This window comes from Sciurus vulgaris (genome assembly GCF_902686455.1).
Source record: "Sciurus vulgaris genome assembly, chromosome: 6".
Taxonomy (NCBI): Eukaryota; Metazoa; Chordata; class Mammalia; order Rodentia; family Sciuridae; genus Sciurus; species Sciurus vulgaris.
In genome coordinates, this window is record NC_136466.1 from 104,566,724 (window position 1) to 104,587,074 (window position 20,351).

The following is a 20,351-nucleotide window of genomic DNA, read 5'->3' on the forward strand; positions in this document are numbered from 1 at the left end:
ATCAATAGTGAAGTAGTCAACATAACTTTCACTCTTAATTCAATTTTAGTGAAGTTATTGAATTAATTTTTATGGCACATGTTAGAATATAATTAAAATTTCATTAAAGTTATTTTGAAAGGATTTTTAATGGAAAAATAAATGTTCATGATTGAATACAATATGATCACAAGCATATATATATATATGCATGTACATATATATATATATATCAGAAATCTAAAAAGTAGGGGAAAATAAACTATTAGAATTACTTCTAGGTGATGAAATAGGAAATTTTTATAAAATAATTTTTAATTATGTTTCATTGTTAAATTCATATTTTTAACTGACTTGTTGAAATTTGAGATATATAGAAGCTTAAAATTCATGTCATTAATGTTTCTCAAAAGTAATTTTTAAATCTTGAACTTTTTAATTTCAATAAAAACAAATTTGCATATTATTAAAATTTTTTATTTACTTCACTAACTCTTTGTACTAGATCCATAAATATTTCATAGTCTCTATCCTCAAAGCATCTTCACTGGAAGTAAAATTTATTAGAATTATATGAACAGGTCATCTCCCCTACATTTACATTCTTGTATCATGAAGTTATTGTTTAATTTATGAAAGTAGCATGTGATTAATAAACACTTAACTACAAGACGAAAGAAAAATTGGAGCAACTCTAAACATTGCAGGTGATAGGTAATCTTACACTTCTAACTTTCAAGTCAGAAACTGCAACCAGTGTATCTTCCTAGCATTCTTTTTTACTCTTTATAAATTCATTCTTGATCACTGTCACTCCTCTAATATTAAGTCAACACCCCTAGCACCAAAATAAGTGCCAAAAAGTTCACTTCCCTGTAAGGTTCTTCTGTTCACTAAAAATGTCAGGCATTTTCTAGAAAAAGACACCCTATTCCTCTTAATGCTTATTTTTTATCAGATGAAATTATATTCTCTATTGGCCTTAAAAATGATAAATGTATCTCCTTTCTGTATAGTTAAAATATATAGCTCATTTTTCCTTTCACCAAGACTAAGAATAATTCAGTTAAACACCCATTTGAAGATTTTTTAAATGTTTAAAAAACAATCTAAGATTTTCTGAAAGAGGACTTTGCATGTAATAGAGTTTATTCCATTAGTTAAATCCAAGTTAGCCAATATTAATTATATGAGGTGTATAATCTTGATGGGATTATTATAGCCTACTGGGAAGTAGAAGACAAGAATGAGCCAATATGTAAACTGTAATTCAAAGCAGAATTTTTTAGTGGGGAAGCCCTCAGTTACTTGGAAATACCAGAAAAAAATTCATAGAAGAGTTAACATTCAAAATGTGTCTAGAATTTCAGTAGGTGGAAACTGTGGAGAAGATGCTTGGAGGAAGAGAAAACAAAAATTCAGAGATGGAAAAGTTTAGTCATAAGCCGGAAAGAACCAAAAGCCTAGGTATATAACAACATGAAAATCATTAAGGCCACAAAAGTAGATTGGGACCTCATTTAGTATAAACAAGTAGGGGTCATCCTGAGGGAGAATTTCAGTTTTAAAAAATACTGTAAAGTTCTCAATTACAAGTAAAAAATAATACTGAGATTTATAGATCACAGTTGTCAAATAAGCAATAAATTACATTGTACCTACTCTATAAATGGTGCACATTAAAATCATAAACTTGTTTATGTGTGTTAAGTATTCACACAATAGAAGTAAAACAAATTTTCTATTTCCCACTCTATAGTTACTGCCCCAAAAAAACCAAATTTTTTTTATCTTTTGTCTTCGATCAATACAAAACACATCTTTTTGAAACACATATTTTTTGTTTTAAAAAATAGACCTACTACATTAAATTTAAGAAAACTCTTTAATTGTAAGAATTAGCTAATAGATATGTAAACTTTTTGAAACACTCTAAAATGTTATAAATTTATATGGGTATACACTACAATTATTTTATTACAATGAATCAAGAATAAAATGAACAAGAGGAATTTTATCAAAAAAATTGTTGGGTAGAGAAATCTGGCTTTTACTTTTTCATTCCAATTATATAATCCAATTATATAATCTTAGTCTAATCTCTTTCTTTTTTAATTAAGTCAGAATATCCTACTGCTTTTACTAATTATTGGCTAAAATGGCCTATTTTTAAAATTTTTACATAGGAAACCTAAGGAAATAATGAAAATTTAAAAGCTACCAAATCTGAATTTTACTAGATTTTTGTTATATGCATACATATGATTGCTTAGAGAAGTCAAAAAGTATCCACATTAAAAAAAAAATTGTTGTAACTTTTTAGATTGTTAAAGTAATAATTCTTTGACCTGAACTACTGAAGTGACTATTTCTCATATTATATACCTATGATGGTATGATAGGTATATGATAGGTACATGATAGCTGCAATGACAGCTTCAGGGTCAGACTCCCAGATATTTGTTTCCAACTATTAGTAATGACTATCTCAGGTGTTACAGCTCTCAATACCTATGTGTATCCGGATCATCTTTGATGTTTTGTGATGACTTGGGTATAGATTATAAAGTAAGATATTAATTAATTAATATTTTGTTTCAGATTCAACCAATTCTGGAGACAACATGTATACTTTAATGAATGCAGTACCTCCTGGACCTAACAGACCTAATGTAAATATGATTTTTCCTTGGGGGGATGTATTTTAAGACTTTCCACCTCAGTACATTCTATTTCCTGAATATTATTTAAGCTTTATATTTTATTATCTAAGAGATTATTAGATCTCAGAAAAATGCTTTTTAGGTTCTGGATTGAAGAAAAAAATAGTATACAATGTATGTAACATTTTATACAAATATAAATATAAAAACTGTACCTAATTATAAATGCTATCTCTCGTTTTATCTCAAATACTTATGATTAATACTATTTAAAATGACAAGTTGTGTATAATCATTTATGTTTATCTCATTTTTAGCATCATTTAATTTTTTTCATTGTGTTTTTCCGAATCCTCATAAAGTTGAAAGTAAATTAGGAATTTGCATATGCACATTTTTGTTTAGATTATGAAATCTAGGATTTAAATATGGAACTGAGATAACCTTATGAGAAGAATGTGTTTGTTTTTAATGAAGAATATGATCATGAACTTTCCTATAAAAAGTACATAGGAAAATATTTATGATTTCAGGCCCACATGTTAACAAAAATTTATAGCAGGTAATAGTTGTAACTATAATCTAAATAAATAAGTATAGTGATAACATATAATTAAATAAATTAAATTAATATGTATTATATAATATAGCTATGACTATGCATATAACATTATGCTACACACACACACACACACACACACACACATATGTATATATAGTGTAGCTGAAACTAGAGAAAAATCAGACGTACATTTGTTTTATGTTAAACTGACCAAACATATATATTTATGTGTGGGTATGTATTAAAACACTGTGGGGCCAGATAAAAAGACCAAACATAATAAATTCACAGGTTATTGGGCTTTCTGGCTCTAGTTTCTCAATTCAGATCTAAACTATGCTATTAACAAAAGTTGAATAATAGCTAAGTTCAAAGTCAATCTTTGACTTATCAGTGAGGCATAAATATTACAATTCATTTTACTAAAAATTAATCAAAGTGCTTGTAAACACTTAATTTTAGGTAGCAAAATTATTACTGTCCTAGGAAAACTTATAAGCATGTGGTTTGTTTGCTCACAGTGGTAAATCCACCATATTTCCATACAGTCATGGTAGTTTCAGATTTATGTACTAAATGATGGCAGTTTTTCCTCCAAAAGGTTTTATGATTGGTAACCACCACCATCACTTCCACACAGAACACACTCCACATTCACTATTCTGCACCATGTGCCATAGAAGGATTGCTTTGGTCATGGGAACTTTTAAGAGAAAGTATTTTCAGCAAATTGTCTTAACTCTAAGCATAAGATAATTCTAGATAACTTGGCTTCAAACTGGACTCTGTTTCCTCAGAAGTATTTTAGGGAGATGAGGGGAAGACAATGGGCAGGCCATTGACTTTCCATTACCAACTCTACAACATAGTACATCTATTCACAACTGTTTTGTACCAGACTTCTAATAATTAATATTTTACTTGAAAAGGAAAAGAATTCCACTGCTTTAAAATATTTTAAATAGAACAGCTATAGAATATGTGATTGTCATTGAATGGACATAGTTAAGACTGCCAAGAATTAGCTATGTTCAACTATCCCTAAGGAACTAAATGTATTCACACTGTAAAATGAAATTATTTATTATGTCCATTTGAACAGATTGCCTGCTAAGAAAAATGTTAATGTTGTCATAATGATGTTGAATTATTATTCCTAATAAACCAATACATCTAACATCTTCTTAAGAACTACCTTTAGTTTATAATAGAAAGTTTGTCAGTATCATAGGAGAGAATGCTTATCTTCTCATTTGCATGACTGTCTAGTTGTGGGTATCTAAGAAGAAAATTTTGAACATAAATGAACACTAGTCTGAACTTCCAGAGCATAGAGAAGATGAGATGAGAGGGTCAGGACAGTTCAATTAGAGAATCTGTAAGACTGAAAAAAATCAAGTAAAAACTCTTTATAACTTAAAAATGAAAATATTTGTGGCAGTGTCTTGTAATGTGAAAGATATTGTAAAACTGAGATAAAATTGTTTCAATATGATCACAATCACTTTCTTCATTTTTAATATAGTTTCCAATGGGTCCTGGGTCAGATGGTCCCATGGGTGGATTAGGAGGAATGGAGTCACATCACATGAATGGCTCTTTAGGTAAGGATTTTATATGTATAGAATAAATTCAAAACAAAACCTTAATTCTACATAGTAGATTCTATGGTTTGCAGAATTTTCCTATCCAGATACTCATTTTGAGATACTTCAACTCTTAGAATGTATAGAATAAATTCAAAACAAAAACTTTAATTTTATGTAGTGGATTTTATGGTTTGCAAAATGTTTCTATCCAGATACTCATTTTGAGATACTTGAACTTTTACCTCAATCTACGGTATATTGGTTAATATAACTGCAAATCATTTGAAAATAAGAAATGTAAGAATGGTTCTACCCTTGCTCATATTCATAGACATTTACTTTAATCCATGAAAGTCTAAGTGTTTTATGACAAAGGAAATATTGCTGCTTTGAGCATTTATGATGCATGCCTCACCCAGAGGACTACAGCATCCTCCCAACCGGTTTCTTTATCTCCAGAGGTCTGTGGACACAGTCTAAAAGGAACTTCAGCTCTCTGCAAAAATTTCTTAATTTTGTTTTTGTATTTTAATGTTTATCTCCTTTTAAAAATAAAATTGATAATCACATTCCAGACAATCTGAATGAGACAACACTGCTTACATTGTCTTCATTATAAAGCTGATTACAAATATGTAACTAAAAGGTGAAAACATGCTTCATATATTATGCCTTCTTACCAATGAAGCCAAATATCCACAAGGTGAACAAAAATTTTTATAATAGTGAGAAATAGAGATGAATGGTACAAAGTTGACTAGATTGCATAATGTTATGATTGTATGCAAGACAAATGCAAAACCAAAAGAAAAATATATCTTATGTCTATATATGTTTAAGTGACATAAACTAATTTAAAAGTCAATATTGAGGGTAGGAGGCCGTGATAATTTTTTTTTTCTTTTAGAAAGGATCTTTTATTTAAGTTAGACTAACTATGCCTATGAGCAATTGAAGCTAGATATAGATTTCACTCCCTCACCCAATGTTAAGAAATAACCTGTGATAATTGAAAGACTGTGTAACTTCGGTAATCCAGAAATTATTTGCAAATTGCAACAAATTGATAGACTTTAATGTTTTTAAGGATTCATACTAATTTCGCCTCAAAGTCACACTTTGTTCTGTTGTTGTTTATTTTTAACATGCACTAATTACAGTAGCTACTAGCTGTGACTATTTAATTTGAAGTTAAATAAAATTTAAAATTTATTTCTTCAGTTATACTGCCTCATACAACTTACACAACAGACACTAGTAGCTAATGACTATCATAATAGACATCACAGAGAAATGTTTTCATCATCACACCAGCTTCCCGGACAGCACTATTCCCCACCCACAACCCTGGGGATTGAACCCAGGGACACTCTACCTGAACTACATCTCCAGCCCTTTCTTTTTCTTTTTACTTTTGAGACAAGATATTGGTAAGTTATACCTTCCCTGGTCTCCAACTTGCAATTTTCCTGCCTCAGTCTCCCAAGTAGCTGGGATTAAAGGTGTGTACCACCACACCCAACTAGCTAGCACTATTCCAGAATTTTGTTTTCTAATTTATTTTAAAACGATTCACTTCCCAATCTTTTCACTTGTAGAATTAGTCACAGAAAATGACACAGGTCTTGCTGTTCGCTAGAATAAAAATTTCAGAAGAGTTTTATATATACATGGCAACTGGCTCATTACTTTTATAATGAACACTATTGTACATGTTTGCAAATATACATGACTGCATATGTTCAATATGTAACAATTTGTTGTGCCTGTTTAATTCAAATTAATATTATGCCCTAACCTTGTGATATTGATTAAATGCTATACTATTAAAATGTTATAATATTTTTATTCCAGGATAATTAATTGTGCAAATAAAATAGTTCAGAATAAAACTAATATTTTGGCAAAGATCTAATTGTTATTTGTTACCTAATGTATGATTCCATTTCTTATGTAAGAAAAAAAGTTAATATTCATTTCTCCCAGAATCAAAATAAAAATACAGTATTATATTTTGAAATATGATGTTTTAAGTTTTGACCATGAATATTGATTGCTATCAACTTTTATTATATTTTATTCCAGTATTATTAGGAATACTTTGTTTTTTGTTAATAGTAAAATATGGTTCAAAAACAAGTAGTTTCGGAAAACATATTTAAAGGTATATATAGATATATATAAAATGTATTTTTAAAAAATTTTAATCTAGGTAAGATCATATATACATCATTTAGTTTTTAAAAAATCTACTTAGTTAAAAAATTTAAGGGAGGGCATTACCAGAGAGAAAATCCTGGGCCTCACACATACTAGGCAAGCACTTCATCCTCCATCTTTTAAAAATTATTTTGATTTTTGAGACAGGTCTCACTAAGTTACCCAGGCTGACTTAAAACTTGTATTCTCCTGTCTCAACCTCCTAAGTAGCTGGGACTGCAGGTGTGTGCCACTGTGCTCAATCTGAATAAGGTATATAAATGAGCTCTCTAGTATTGTACTTTCAGGAATCTATAATAACAATGATTTTATTTATTCTGCAATAAAAAAGATGATAGGGAACTAGAAGTAGAATTTCTTGTATTTGCCATCAGATATTGCTGATATGCCTTACAGTAGTGTTTAATTTATAAATGATCTCTTACCTAATAAAGACTTTCTTTTCATTTTTTTCCTTCAGGTTCAGGAGATATGGACAGTATTTCCAAGGTGAGTACTATGTATTCTGTATTTTTTTTGTCTGCATTTTATTCCACATAGAATTCAAAGATTACTAGAGTAACTGAATTTTGTTCTTGAACAAAAGTTTGAAAATAGAAGTACAGGTATTATTAATTGGCAGTTAAAATATTAACGTATATAATTTGTGGGAAAGGGTAAAAGAAATCTTTTAAGAATGTTCCTAAGCAGACTAAGATTCATATATAGGGCAATTATACAGGATTAATTTACACACAGTAATAACCAGTTTAATCACAATGTGATGTTACACATTCATAAAGTAAAATGACAGTGTTTAGATAATATTTTGAAAACATAAAGGTGCTTAAAATACTATGAGAAGAGGTGAACTTGAAAAAGTGGCTATACACATTAGAAGGCCATTGCCTTCGTACATTCAGTTGCTTTCTCGAACCTTCATTAGGCAACGTTGATATATGCAATCATTATTCTTGTCCCCAAAATAGAGTTAGAAAGTAATTAGAGGAAAATTATATTACAAGTAGGAAAGTGTATGTGTCTGCATTTCTCTTCCTTCAATAGTCTGAGGATCTAAAATTAATCCTTTACTAAAATGCCTTAATTTTTTTTGAAGAATAATGCCTAAATACTTTTTAGGTCATGATGAATTTAAAATAGCTCTCTGAGTCAAGTATATTTAGAATACTTGATAAGAACTAATTATTGCTAGCACTAGAATGACTTGCTTAGAAGTCTGCTTTTTATCAGTAAATAGAAAAATTCATTAAAGGGTGACTTTGCTTTTAATTCTATTTCTAATTTATATTCATGTGTAATAATATAAAATTTCCAATGACAAGGTACATAAAATAAGATTGATCTACAAAACAGTTTGAATTAAAACTTCAACCTCAAAACATGTTTTAAATTGTAATCCTGACCTTGTACCTGTATTATCTGGCTACTTGGCCTCACAAATTCTATAGGTACAATGAATGTTTGTATTTAGGAACAATCCAAAAGGTCTCTTTTTTTCCCCCTAAAAATAGATAAATATCTGTACTGGGTACTAGCTTATCTTTGTGAGAAATAGTATTCAGAAAACCTGTTTTCAAAATGAGATTCCCTGTATAATTTTATTAGAGCCTTCTGTCTGGGAGGTGCGTTTGCAAGTGAGGTGACCATGACTATATTGGGCCATTTCAGGTAATTCTAACAATTGAGTTAGCTGAATTGTTCTTTATGGTAACCAGTGAAATTTCTAATATCACATTTGAGAAGCATATTCACTTACCTAGAGATACTCTTAATTATACAAAAGTGGTATCACCTAGATTGCTATCTGCCACATTCCTAAAATTTCCACTAATAACTCATAAACTTTTACATTAGATTTATATAAACAAAATTCTATATGGAAAGTACTTTGTAATTTATAAAGCACTTTAAAATTTTAAAAACATCATAATGATGAATTCAATGCCATTTAATCTGCCCTCATATCAGATATATTACCATCCTTCTGTTCTTATTTTGCCATTCCTATTCCTAGACACAAGGTTTTCCCACTATATTATGCCCATTGTGAATATTCCCTTGCCTAATGATTTATTGTTTATTTTCCAATCACTACCTGGCCATTCATTGTGTACTTTTCTGTACTAGTGTTGCCTTGCACACTCTAAAGAGACATATAAGTCTTCTTTAAATACAAACATACTCTCTGTCCTCAACTGGACAAGAATTCCTTCATTCAGTAAATGTCAATGCACCAAGGCATTCTGCTGGGTTCTTAAAATCCAAAGCTAAGCAAGATATGGTCTCTCATCTGAAGAAACTCAGTGTAACTGGGGAGATCAAACAAATAGGGTCAGGAAAAAATTTACAAAGTGAAGCTCATATACACTTAACATTAGAATTACCCCCAAATAGTAAACAAGTCACTTATAAATGTACTAGAAATAACTAGTTAATTTGCATTTACCTTCAAATGAATTCCTGAGCAACTCATTTCTGCATTGCCCTCACTCTGGATTCACTGGCTTTGTGGTCTGAGCTGGCTGCCTCAGGGTGATGGGACCATGTAGTGTCTGTGCACTCTAGTCACTTTTCTCTCAGAAGCAGCATTGTGCATACTGTATACTCCCCACTCCCGGTCCTTTTTCTCTCTACTTCTGTCCATTCACAGCCTAATTTTTTCAGTCTCTAACTCTGAAGTATGAACAGTCATTAACTCCACTTTTCCCATCTTTCTTCCTTTTCCAACACATTTACAACTATCCTTTCTCTTCCCTTCCTCTTTCCTCTTTTTTTTCCTGGTCTCATTCATTTCCACCCTATTCTTTTCCTAATCTCTATTGATTAACTCAGAAGATAATCTCAAACTATTCCTGCTTAGTAATTTTGTTCATAATTTCTCTCAGGTCTCTAGCTACATCTTGTTAAATCTGCATTTTGTGAAGCACCAGTATTGCATTTTAAAAAACTCTTACTTCCTTTTAAAACATTGCTTGTATTACTACTTCAGTTCTTTTTATCTAGTTTTAAAATTATATATATTCTATTTTATCCATTTTATATGTGAGATAAATGAAAAATACTAAATAAAGACTGGTTCTACTACTTATATGTGGTGGGAATGTGTTACTTAAACTCTCCTAAGTTTAGTTTCCTTACCTATAAAATAGAGCATGTAGTTCATTCCCTGTCATAAAATTGTCAAAAACCGAGTGTGAACATATGCTAAGGGCTATAAAGTACTATATGGACACAAAATATTTGTCTTCTTGTTAGTTAATACAGTGTTTTTTGGGAAAGGCTAGAAACACTGTCAACTGCAGTTTGACAGCTCTGCTTCAGTGTCAAATGAATTCAAACTTCACACGAGGAGTTTCAAAATTATTTCTTAGTTGAAAATTTCCTATAAAATTTGTATACATCGTTTTCAAAAATGCAGAATTAGTCTTTAGGAGTCTTTTAAAAATGAAATGTGAAACTCCTTTGATCCCTTCTGCAACTAAAATGTCACCTATTTAATCAATTGAAGGAAAATATTTTCCTTTGGTATTGTTTTAGGGATTAGGGGTAGAGAGAAGCATGTGATTTGTTTTCTTAGAAGGAAAGTTCCTACAGAAATTCTGTGGTTCACATTAAGCTATTTCATATTTATATTTTTTTTAATTTAAAGTAAAAATATTATATGAAAAGGAATGGTCATATCATGTTTAGTAAATGATCAAAGTAGTCTTTTGAACCTGTAGATTTCTGACCTCGAGAACTTGGTTCCATTTAGAGATAGCACATGAGAGCTAGATGGGCCTGGATGGTGGGTCTCCAGCATCATCTCCGGGGGGCTGACCCCAGTTCTAGCTCAGTTGTACCCACTGGGAAAATAGGCTGTTTGTCCTTTTGGGGGCTAGCAGAATCAGAACAACACTCTGAAAGCTCATTATTGGCAGCCTGTGAGAAATCAATTCAAAATCGACTTCCTAAGACCTTAATGTCAATATTATTTTATTTTAATTAAAAGTAGAGACAAAGTTTCTATAAGAACCTACATTTTAATTTGAAAAAAATCAAATTTTAAAGAGTTTAGAACAATTTTTGAGGATGGAAGAAGGCACAAAAACTAAGAAAGGATATGAAAAAACACAAGGTAAAATTTTAGACCAGAGAGTCTAAAGAGATAAAATGGCATTCAGAGGAAGTTATGTGTGTGGTATATTATTTATGTGTATCATACACATATACACATTCCTATATAACATCATAGCTTTGGTAAGAGAAAAACTGCCGAGTAAGAAAAGGATAAAGGAGAATGTAATAAATATTTCAAAGATGGAACTAATAAATCCTAACCATATTTTATCAAGCTAAATTCTAAAGCATAAGTACAAAATAAAGCACACATCAACTGAAATAAGAAATTTAACTAATGTGACTATTATAACTAAAAATAATCTTTACCATTATTATTCTCTGCTCCCTATTCTCTAATTATATTCTCAAATGATTGTACTGCCTTTCTTACCAACCTAATTCTTTTTGCGCATATTCTTGCCTTGATTATGAAGTCCACTGGAGACACAGCACACAAATGTGACCACAGTTAGATGATGTGTGCACAGTTTCTTGCCACCTGCCATCATCACCAGTCCTGAGCTGGGTTTCAGTACCACTCACTGTCTTAGCTGTTCCTCACATGCCAATCTTGAATATGCTCTTTAGCCTGTCTCTTCATCACATCACTCAATGACTGAGGACAGCATAGTTTCCTTAAGACTCCCCATTGAGAAACTTCTGTTGCTTTCACAACATTTTGTAAAGATTACTTCAGGTCAAAACAAAACAAAACAACATTTTGTCCTTATTACTTCAATGTTTTTCAAATGTGGTCCAGTGAGCTGAATAGGACTAAATTTCAGAAATAATATTATCTTAGTTTTATAGATTATGTCCTTTAAGTGTTCCTCTCAACATCCTTATATATTATCCCCTTCCCCTTTCCAAAATAAAAGAATGTAAGGCTGAGCCATCAGAAGAGCATGGAAAACAGGAGTAGTAACCCTGGAAGTATTTTGTAAGTATTTAACTATTGAAAATGCAATGTTAACACTCAAATTCTAAATATTTAAAATCAGCACTTTGACTCAGGAATCATAATTGCGGTTAGCTTAATTTCAAATTATAAATAAAGAGATGATATATCACAAAAATACAACAGAGACCTGAAGCACACAACTAATCAGGACTGCCCTGCTCCTTCAAGGCATCTCATGTGCTGCTGGAAGTCTGATGTCACACAAGACTGCAGATGGCTCATTTCATATATTTATTTGACAATGTGTAAAAGTATACAACTTCCAGGTGCAACCTTAAATTTTCTCAAATGTTTGTTAGATTAATTTTTATTCCAATATTAGCAATTTCTCTATTAGGTGTAAAATGACAGAAATCTGGCTGCCAAAAAAGACAGATTTGGGGTAACTCTTACAATACTTATATAAGTCTAGTTTCCTTTTCGAGCTAAGTCAACATTATATTCCTGTTTTCAAGCAAATATATTATTTGATTAATAACAATGGATTGTAAAATGATGCAATTAGTTACATTTTACTTAAATTTTTAAAGTTACCCACATTGATTTCAAAGGACAGTTAATTTTCTATATGCTTGTGTAACACTTTCAGAAAAAAAAATTGTCAAAAAAAAAAAACTTCTTTATGCTATAAAAGTACGGTTGCCAAGCCCTTGGGGCTCGTTGATATATAGAGATCCTATGGACTTCAGAGGATCCTTGTTCTTAGATCCTCCCTGTGGGGTGCACAGCAAGACAAGATACAAGCTGTATTTCCATCAGCTCATCTACCTGCCTCTGCTTTACAGTTTAACCATATTCTTATAAAGTACTTGTTCTTCTGGGAATAACTCATTCATGAAATTTTAATGTTTGTGATATACCTTTTTTTAGTTAAATCGAAATCCTCTGAGCAATTTTCTTTAAAAAAATATAAAAACTTATTCTGAAACAGAATATAAAATGGCAGTGGCCTAGGAAAAAAACCTAAAATTGTTCTTCGATTTTAAATAGTAAATAAAAATGTTTAACACTGAAGTTTTTTTAATAAGTTAGTAAATTGCACCTTGAAAGGAGTCCCTTGGGTCACAGTTGTAATACTGAGTAAACATGATTTATATGCCATTGTAATTCTATCTTTCCTATTGAAGTGGAGTATCAGATATTCTTTCATGGCTCAAATTGCACAGTAATAATGAGACTAATAAATTTAAATAGAATAAGAAGCAATGTACTACTAACTTCATGTTTGATTAAATTGCTAATAGCAGCCATTTTATCTTAGAAGAAAGTTTCAAGTAAATTTAAACTAATGAGAAGAAAAAACTCAAAAGCAGTTTACTTTTCAGCCTTATTTTCCTCTAAAGACACACAATTAATTCTCAAGTCCTAAGGTGTTTCTTGTTTTTAACTATAGTTCTTAACTATCTTCCTTTCTTCCTTATGGTTTGAATAGTATCTGTAAACTGCATGTAGAATTAAAGTGTATGCTTATTACAGCAGTGACCTTTCAAAGTTTGATTAGCGATATTACTAAGGGAATTGTCATTCCACCATGCTTATCTGTGAGTGCACTGTTTTCACCGTACCCCTGCTGGGAACATTTTTAAAACTCTCCAGAGTTCTAGGAACTCTATAAACTGAGGGTGGAAAATTGAATAAATATTGATTCTGAGGCTAAGAAAATAGTTGTTGTCATTTATTTTGGGGTTTTTTTTTGTTTGTTTGTTTTTAAATTTTCATTTGGGAGAATATTAGTACTTGCCAAGGTGCAAAGAATGAACTAGCCTACATGGTAGAAGTCTAAGATTAAAATTATAAGTCTGCTTTGTCCTTAGAGATGCTGCTGTAGATTCAATTTTTGAAACAGTACAATGCAAGAGGGAAATTAAAACCTTCAACAATGCCTTGTTTTCTAAATCTTGTTTACAGAATTCTCCCAATAATATGAGCCTGAGTAATCAACCGAGCACTCCAAGGGATGATGGTGAAATGGGGGGAAATTTCTTAAATCCTTTTCAGAGTGAGAGTGTAAGTATTCCCTTGACCATATTATTATATCTGGATTTTATGTCTGAAGCTCTTCTATTAGAATAAATGCAGAAAGTCATTATTATTGGTGTTTGTCTGAATTCAATAGATTGATCTTTAAAAAAGTTGTAGGAAACTTAAAAGTAGAATTCCTTTAAAATTTTTTACATAAACTTTTTATCTTTTACTCTCCTATTCTATGTACATAGTTACAAAACCATAATACTAATTTTCTCAGAACACCTACTATGAATAATCAAAATGGAAACAGCTTGCCTACTTGATGCTTCTTACAACTTAACATGTTACTAAAATATTTGCTGAAAAAAATAGATCTATTCTCAGTGCTGTCCTTAAAGTTGTGAAAATTATCTATAAGTATGTTGTTGCTTCATCATCAGACCTCATCAGACTGGAGGCCATATTGGTGATCTGTTAACCCGAACTGGATACTTAATTTTTGAGTGTGATTACAATGTTAAACAAAAGCAGTATTCTTCCATATCTCTGTAGAAATAGACAGAATCAAAAAGTGAAGTATTCAAAATCATTTGTTCATTTAACAGACAATTTCTGAGCATTCACCATGTGCCAAGGTAATATCCTAGGCTCCAGAAAGACCAAAAAGACAAGATGGTGCTTTTTCTTAAGGAGTTTGCAAAGATTTTTAAACCATGATTTCAAGCTGGGTGCCATGGCATATGTCTATAATCCCAGCTACTCTGGCAGCTGATGCAGGCGAGTTTGAGGTCAACCTGGGCAACATAGTGAAACCCCATTAAAAAGCAAATAGATGAACAAATAAAACAAAGCAAACATTTCCATTATATTTGTACTGGGGATGTAGCTCGCTGGTAAAGTACTTGCCTAGCACATGTGAGATGCTAGATTCAATTCCCAGTAATGGAAAGAAAAAAGAAAAAAACACTTTCAGGGTTTTACAAAATATAGCTTTCCAGAACACTCCCTAGGCCTCGTGAATCAGAATTTCCAAGAGTAGGTTGGGTCATACTAGAATGAAAAGGTTGTGCTAGGGATGCTAATATATATTTTCTACTAAGAACCATTAAATTGGAATATAGTATGAAAAATTTCAAAACCTAAGTGAATTTCATCTTTATAGGATCTATTCCCCCTCCCAAATGCATTACTATCATTAAAATTTATTATGGAGGACCTACCAAGATGCAGACAGAATGAGAAGAGACAGCAACCCCATTTTGCCCAACTTAGCCTTTACCAAAGGTAATACCATCAGATTTTGAAGAGGTGACTAATAGCATATCTACTTTTGCACAGACTGGTTCTTTCCCCAAATGGAAACTAAGATATAGGTTCTGTAGATTCTTTTACTTCTTGATCTCAAACTATAGCCTCTCATGGGACAAGACTTCCCCTGCTTTTAGGTTTCGTTTCTGTTAAAATTAGAAAAAAAAGTGCTGATTTTTAGTTTGTTTTATTTACATGACGTGTGTGTGTGTGTGCGTATTCCATATATGTGTGTATACATATATATGTATAAATTTATATTAAAAAATCAAAATCTTAGCTTTCCTTGATGGGGATACAGGAAAAATAGGAGAAACAATTTTAAGTCATAATGCCTCAGAATTATAGAAATTATTTTCTAGATCCTGGTTCTTTCACTGGTTTACTTCAGAACTATGAATGAATTAGTCTTTTTCCTATGTTCACTTTATCTAATTAAAGACTTTTTCTTTCCTATTCTTTTAATTCTTCCTACAGTAACATGGTATAATCTAATGAGGTTTATGATATCAATGCAATTCAAAATTAATTGAGCTTGCTAAATGGAAAGCACTAGGATAAAGATGAGGTCTTCTGAGATAAATATATACTCATCCTCAAAGAATACAATCTAATAAGAAAAATAGATGCTTACATAACTAAAACATGCCAAATTAATAAATGCTCTAACACACTATTCATAATAATCAAGAAATGGAATCAACCTAAGACTGATGATTGGATGAAGAAAATGTGGTATATACATGTAATAGAACACTATTCAGTTGTAAAAAAGGATGAAATTCTCTCTTTTGTGACATGGATGGAACTGGAGGATACTAAAAGAAGGCAGACAAAGAAAAATCAGGCATGATTGTGCTTATATGTAGAATCAAAAAAAGTTCATCTCATAGAACATGAGAATAGAGTGTTGATTACCAAAAGGTGAGGAGAATATGGGGAAAGACTGAGTTACCATTGGGATAAGTGGGTTCTGTTGTGCTATTGTATAGTAGGGTGACTGTAGGTAATTAAAATGCACTATGTATTTCAAAAAACTAGAAGGAAGAACTTTTAATGTCTTCACCACAAAGAAATGCAATGTTAGAGAATATGGCTATGTTTATCCAGATTTGAACATTATACAATGCACATATGTATCAAAAAATCATGTTGTACTCCATAAATATGTATTTTTATGTGTCCATTTAAAAAGTAAAATTTTAAAAATAAATATGGTAAGTAGACATAAGCCAGGTGTTTTAAATGTAAAGAGGATAGATTAATTTGGGATTGAAAAAAAACTTTTGAAAAAGATTCTACATGGCTTTAATTTATGGGAAGAAACAAGAGGAACCCTTTCTCTCCATCCTTCCCATATTTATCACTGATGAATGCTGCTTTGTTTAACAGTCAGAAGAGGGGTACCAATTCAAAATTGACATCAGAAAGTTCTTCATGGGAAGCAAAGAATCAAATATAATAGAATTTAAAGAATTTTTTATACACCAGCCTTGCCCTTTAATCCAACCCAGATTATGTCCTTGCAAAACCACAGATTGTTGTAAATCTGTGCATTTAGAAAGGACAGTAGCTGGAGCAGGGCTTTTCCCATCCCTGACCCTTGGCCCAGCCTCACAGCCTCTGAACTCAAGAAGGTTCAATACTATACTACTGACAGAGTTAGAAAACAAAAGTTTACTGCTTTCTCCTTCCTCCCTCCTGTCCCCAAAAGAATAGTCCCAAAAGGAAAAATAATTGGATGGTGGACCAAGACACAGCACCACACCCTGGAGGGTAGCACAATCAAGAAGCAGCTCCACACTGGCTATTCCATCCTTTTGTCTATCTAGTGAGGAGAGTTGACTTTTAATGGGTGGTGTCACTATTATCTGTGGCTTTCTTTATCACATTACCACATGTTTTTGCTTAGACTTTTTAAATGAGATCAAGCATAAGAGAGGAGAGAGGAAGAAAAAAAGAGATTTAGTGCTGGCAAATTTTAGGTGTTAAGGAAGTAAATAAGCTAGTTATCTCCAATAAGTTACCTTTACTATAATCAAGGAATATAGAACTGTTTAATAAATGCAAAAATAAAACAGTTCCCAATAAATGAATATGAAAATTCTAGTCTTTTTAATGCACATAATCCTAAAAGCACATATTTTTTAGCACTCTGCTTTTTGAAGTCTTGTGACCTTTTTACTCTGAGCACAGAAGAGGCTTGGTAGGGAACATTCACCTATTGAGTGCTTATTACATAAGAGATATTATCCTACTCACTTCACACATGCTACTTCATTTAATAATATAGAAACAAAAATGTCCAACCAAAGTCATAAATCTTGCAGTGCCAACATGCTTGACAGAGCAAAATGGGAATCAAAAAATATTTCACTATTCAGTCTCTCATTCTTTTTTTTAGTCACAAACAAGGTTCTATTTCAAGAAACAAAGATGCCCCCTAGTGTTCAAACTGTAAAATGTTTGGTTTTGAAGGTACAGAATATGAAAAGACATAATTCAAAAAAGTTTTCCATGATTTCCAAGTGGAGAAAGCAATAGATTACTTTTCTGAATTAATTTAGAAAAATATTTCCCTGTGGAATTGATCTATAATCAGTTTAGTAAGCATGATATTAAAACCATACTATCTAATAGAAATTATAAACAAGGTGGTAGATCATCTATTGCCCATACCCCCCTTTGACTATTTTGTTACCATAAAGAAATCACATCAACTCGCATTTTTCATGTAGTCACATAACCACTAAATTTATATTTCTTTAGTTTATATCAGAGTAGCAGAACTATTCCTTATTTCTTATTAATAAAATAAAAATATTATATAGAAACTGAGATATAGGAATATAGAAAGATCTAAAGTGAGATCTTGAAATAAATAATCAGGAATGTATAGACATTGCTCACAGATTTAGTGAATATCTCTGATGGATTCAGTGGTACATGAACTAGGTATGTAACAATGGAAAATTCACAAGTTCATGCCAAAAAATGCTATTTCAAAATGAAGTTAAGGTAAAATAAGTTGGTATATGCTTAAAATAATATCTTTAGGTTTTATTTTTTGCTAAATCAAACAGTAATATTGTTCACAGCTTTGGAAGAGCCTTTTTATCCTCTGTGGACAATACTCAGAATAATTTTGAAACAGGGCAACCTGATATCATAGCATTTTGCTACAAACATTACAATTTGGCATCACATATTGATGGAGCAGTACAATAGAAACATTGAAGTGTGGTCACAGTACAGTATACCATGAATATTTTATGTCTCCAAATATGATACCCCATTTAACACTACTTTTCCTTTTCTTCTGGAAAAACACAAGCTTCTTCTCTAGGACCTTGAAGAACAGTAATCAATAGAAAAAGTTCTTTTTGCTTTCATATTCTATTAGTTTTCCTAGAAATTTTGTGATTTCCCCTTAATTTCATTTAGTTGAAAGGGTGTCAGTAAAGGCAGCTAAAGAATGAGCAGTCTACCTTAGAAGTACAAATAGCACTTTGTTTATGTAGACACTCAGCCATTAATACATCCTATCTCCTGTACCAAATATGATTAGCACATCATTCTACAGTTATTCATACTACTCAAAAATTACACTTTACTAGATGCTTGATAATTTTTCTGCGTGTTATTTCTTGGAGCTAATGATTTCATCCTTTCTGACTAAGTGTGTTCCTTCTTTTCTCTATTTAATATTGTACTTCATTTTCTCACAGTTTCCTCCCTGAGAAAACCTATTTCTTTTAACTTCCCAATGAATTAGTAACACATTATCATTTTTGTATAAGATTTGCTAGAGACATTTGAAATGTCATGGGTTAAAAACGTTAACAGTTACTGGTGTTTATTACAGGATGGTAGCAGCCAGTAAAAATACTTGATAACCGTGTATGTGCATGTGTGTATGTTTACATATGTACATCTCTTAACAAAATGTGTGTTAGGATGAGGACTACTAGATATTTTAAGAATATTCCCCACTGTTACATGATGTACAAATGAACTGGAGTACTATGGAAAAAGGACACAAACTTTTAAAATCCTGCTTATTCAGAATGTGCATTCAATGAGATGGTCTCTGTAGTTAACTATCATTTATCCAGGAATTTTTCAAACATTTCCTTTGAGGCCCTTTCTGAAATGTTTTAGTAACTTACTGATTTAGATTATTGGCATAGCGTACTCAATAAAATCTATATTTTAAAATAATTATCAATGGCCTAACTGTGCTATTTAAATTTAAATTAACTAAAATTAAATACAGCTGAATTTTCAGTTCCTATATTGCACTAAATTCATTTCAAGAGCTCAGTAGCCACGTGTTGCTGGTGGCTGTTGTGCTGAGCAGCACAGTAGGACATTTCCATCATCATAGAAAGTGCTACTGGACAGCACTGATTTGATCAATGGTTCTGATTGTAAATAATGGTCCTGTGGAATGCACGGATTAAATTTCTTAGTGTCCATTTTGCCATATTCTCATTTTTTTTTCTACTTCTAATAAAATCTTGGAGGAAGGAGGGACTGTATAGAGGGAAAAGAGGGGTGGGAGGGGTGGGGGGAAGGAAAAGATAACAGAGTGGATTAAACACCATTACCCTATGTAGATGTATGATTACACAAATGGTATGCCTTTACTTCATGTACAAACAGAAACAACATGTATCCCATTTGTTTACAATAAAAATAAATTTAAAAAAATTAAAAAATAAAACCTTGACATCCATTTACTATTATTTATTCTTTTCCCTTGAAAATAAACTACAAAATATAATTCTGTGTAGTCAAAGGTTGTAGATAAGTAATTGAAGCTCGAGGATATATCTTGCAAGACTATGCATGGTACCCTGTGATGAAATGGGACATATTCTCATTCTGGATCAGAGTCAGGTGTGCTCCATCAGCTGCCCTGGTCTAAGAATGTTTCCATGTTTGTTTGGTTTTATTTAGCTTTGCTTTTTGCTGCCATGATCAAGAATAAAGGGAGA

General features: G+C 31.5%; 1 protein-coding gene across 5 annotated transcripts in view; it reads left to right on the forward strand.

Moving 5' to 3' along the window:
- SSBP2 (single stranded DNA binding protein 2) overlaps positions 1-20,351 on the forward strand; it is a 360,390-nt gene that overhangs the window by 337,682 nt on the left and 2,357 nt on the right. For 4 of the 5 annotated variants that reach the window (XM_079145558.1, XM_079145556.1, XM_079145557.1 and 1 more), the window contains 4 exons: positions 2,581-2,651; positions 4,730-4,808; positions 7,474-7,502; positions 13,984-14,082. In XM_079145558.1, the coding sequence (XP_079001684.1) occupies positions 2,581-2,651; positions 4,730-4,808; positions 7,474-7,502; positions 13,984-14,082 (278 nt within the window). The remainder of the gene's footprint in view (positions 1-2,580; positions 2,652-4,729; positions 4,809-7,473; positions 7,503-13,983; positions 14,083-20,351) is intronic. The other variant, XM_079145559.1, reaches the window with a different exon arrangement.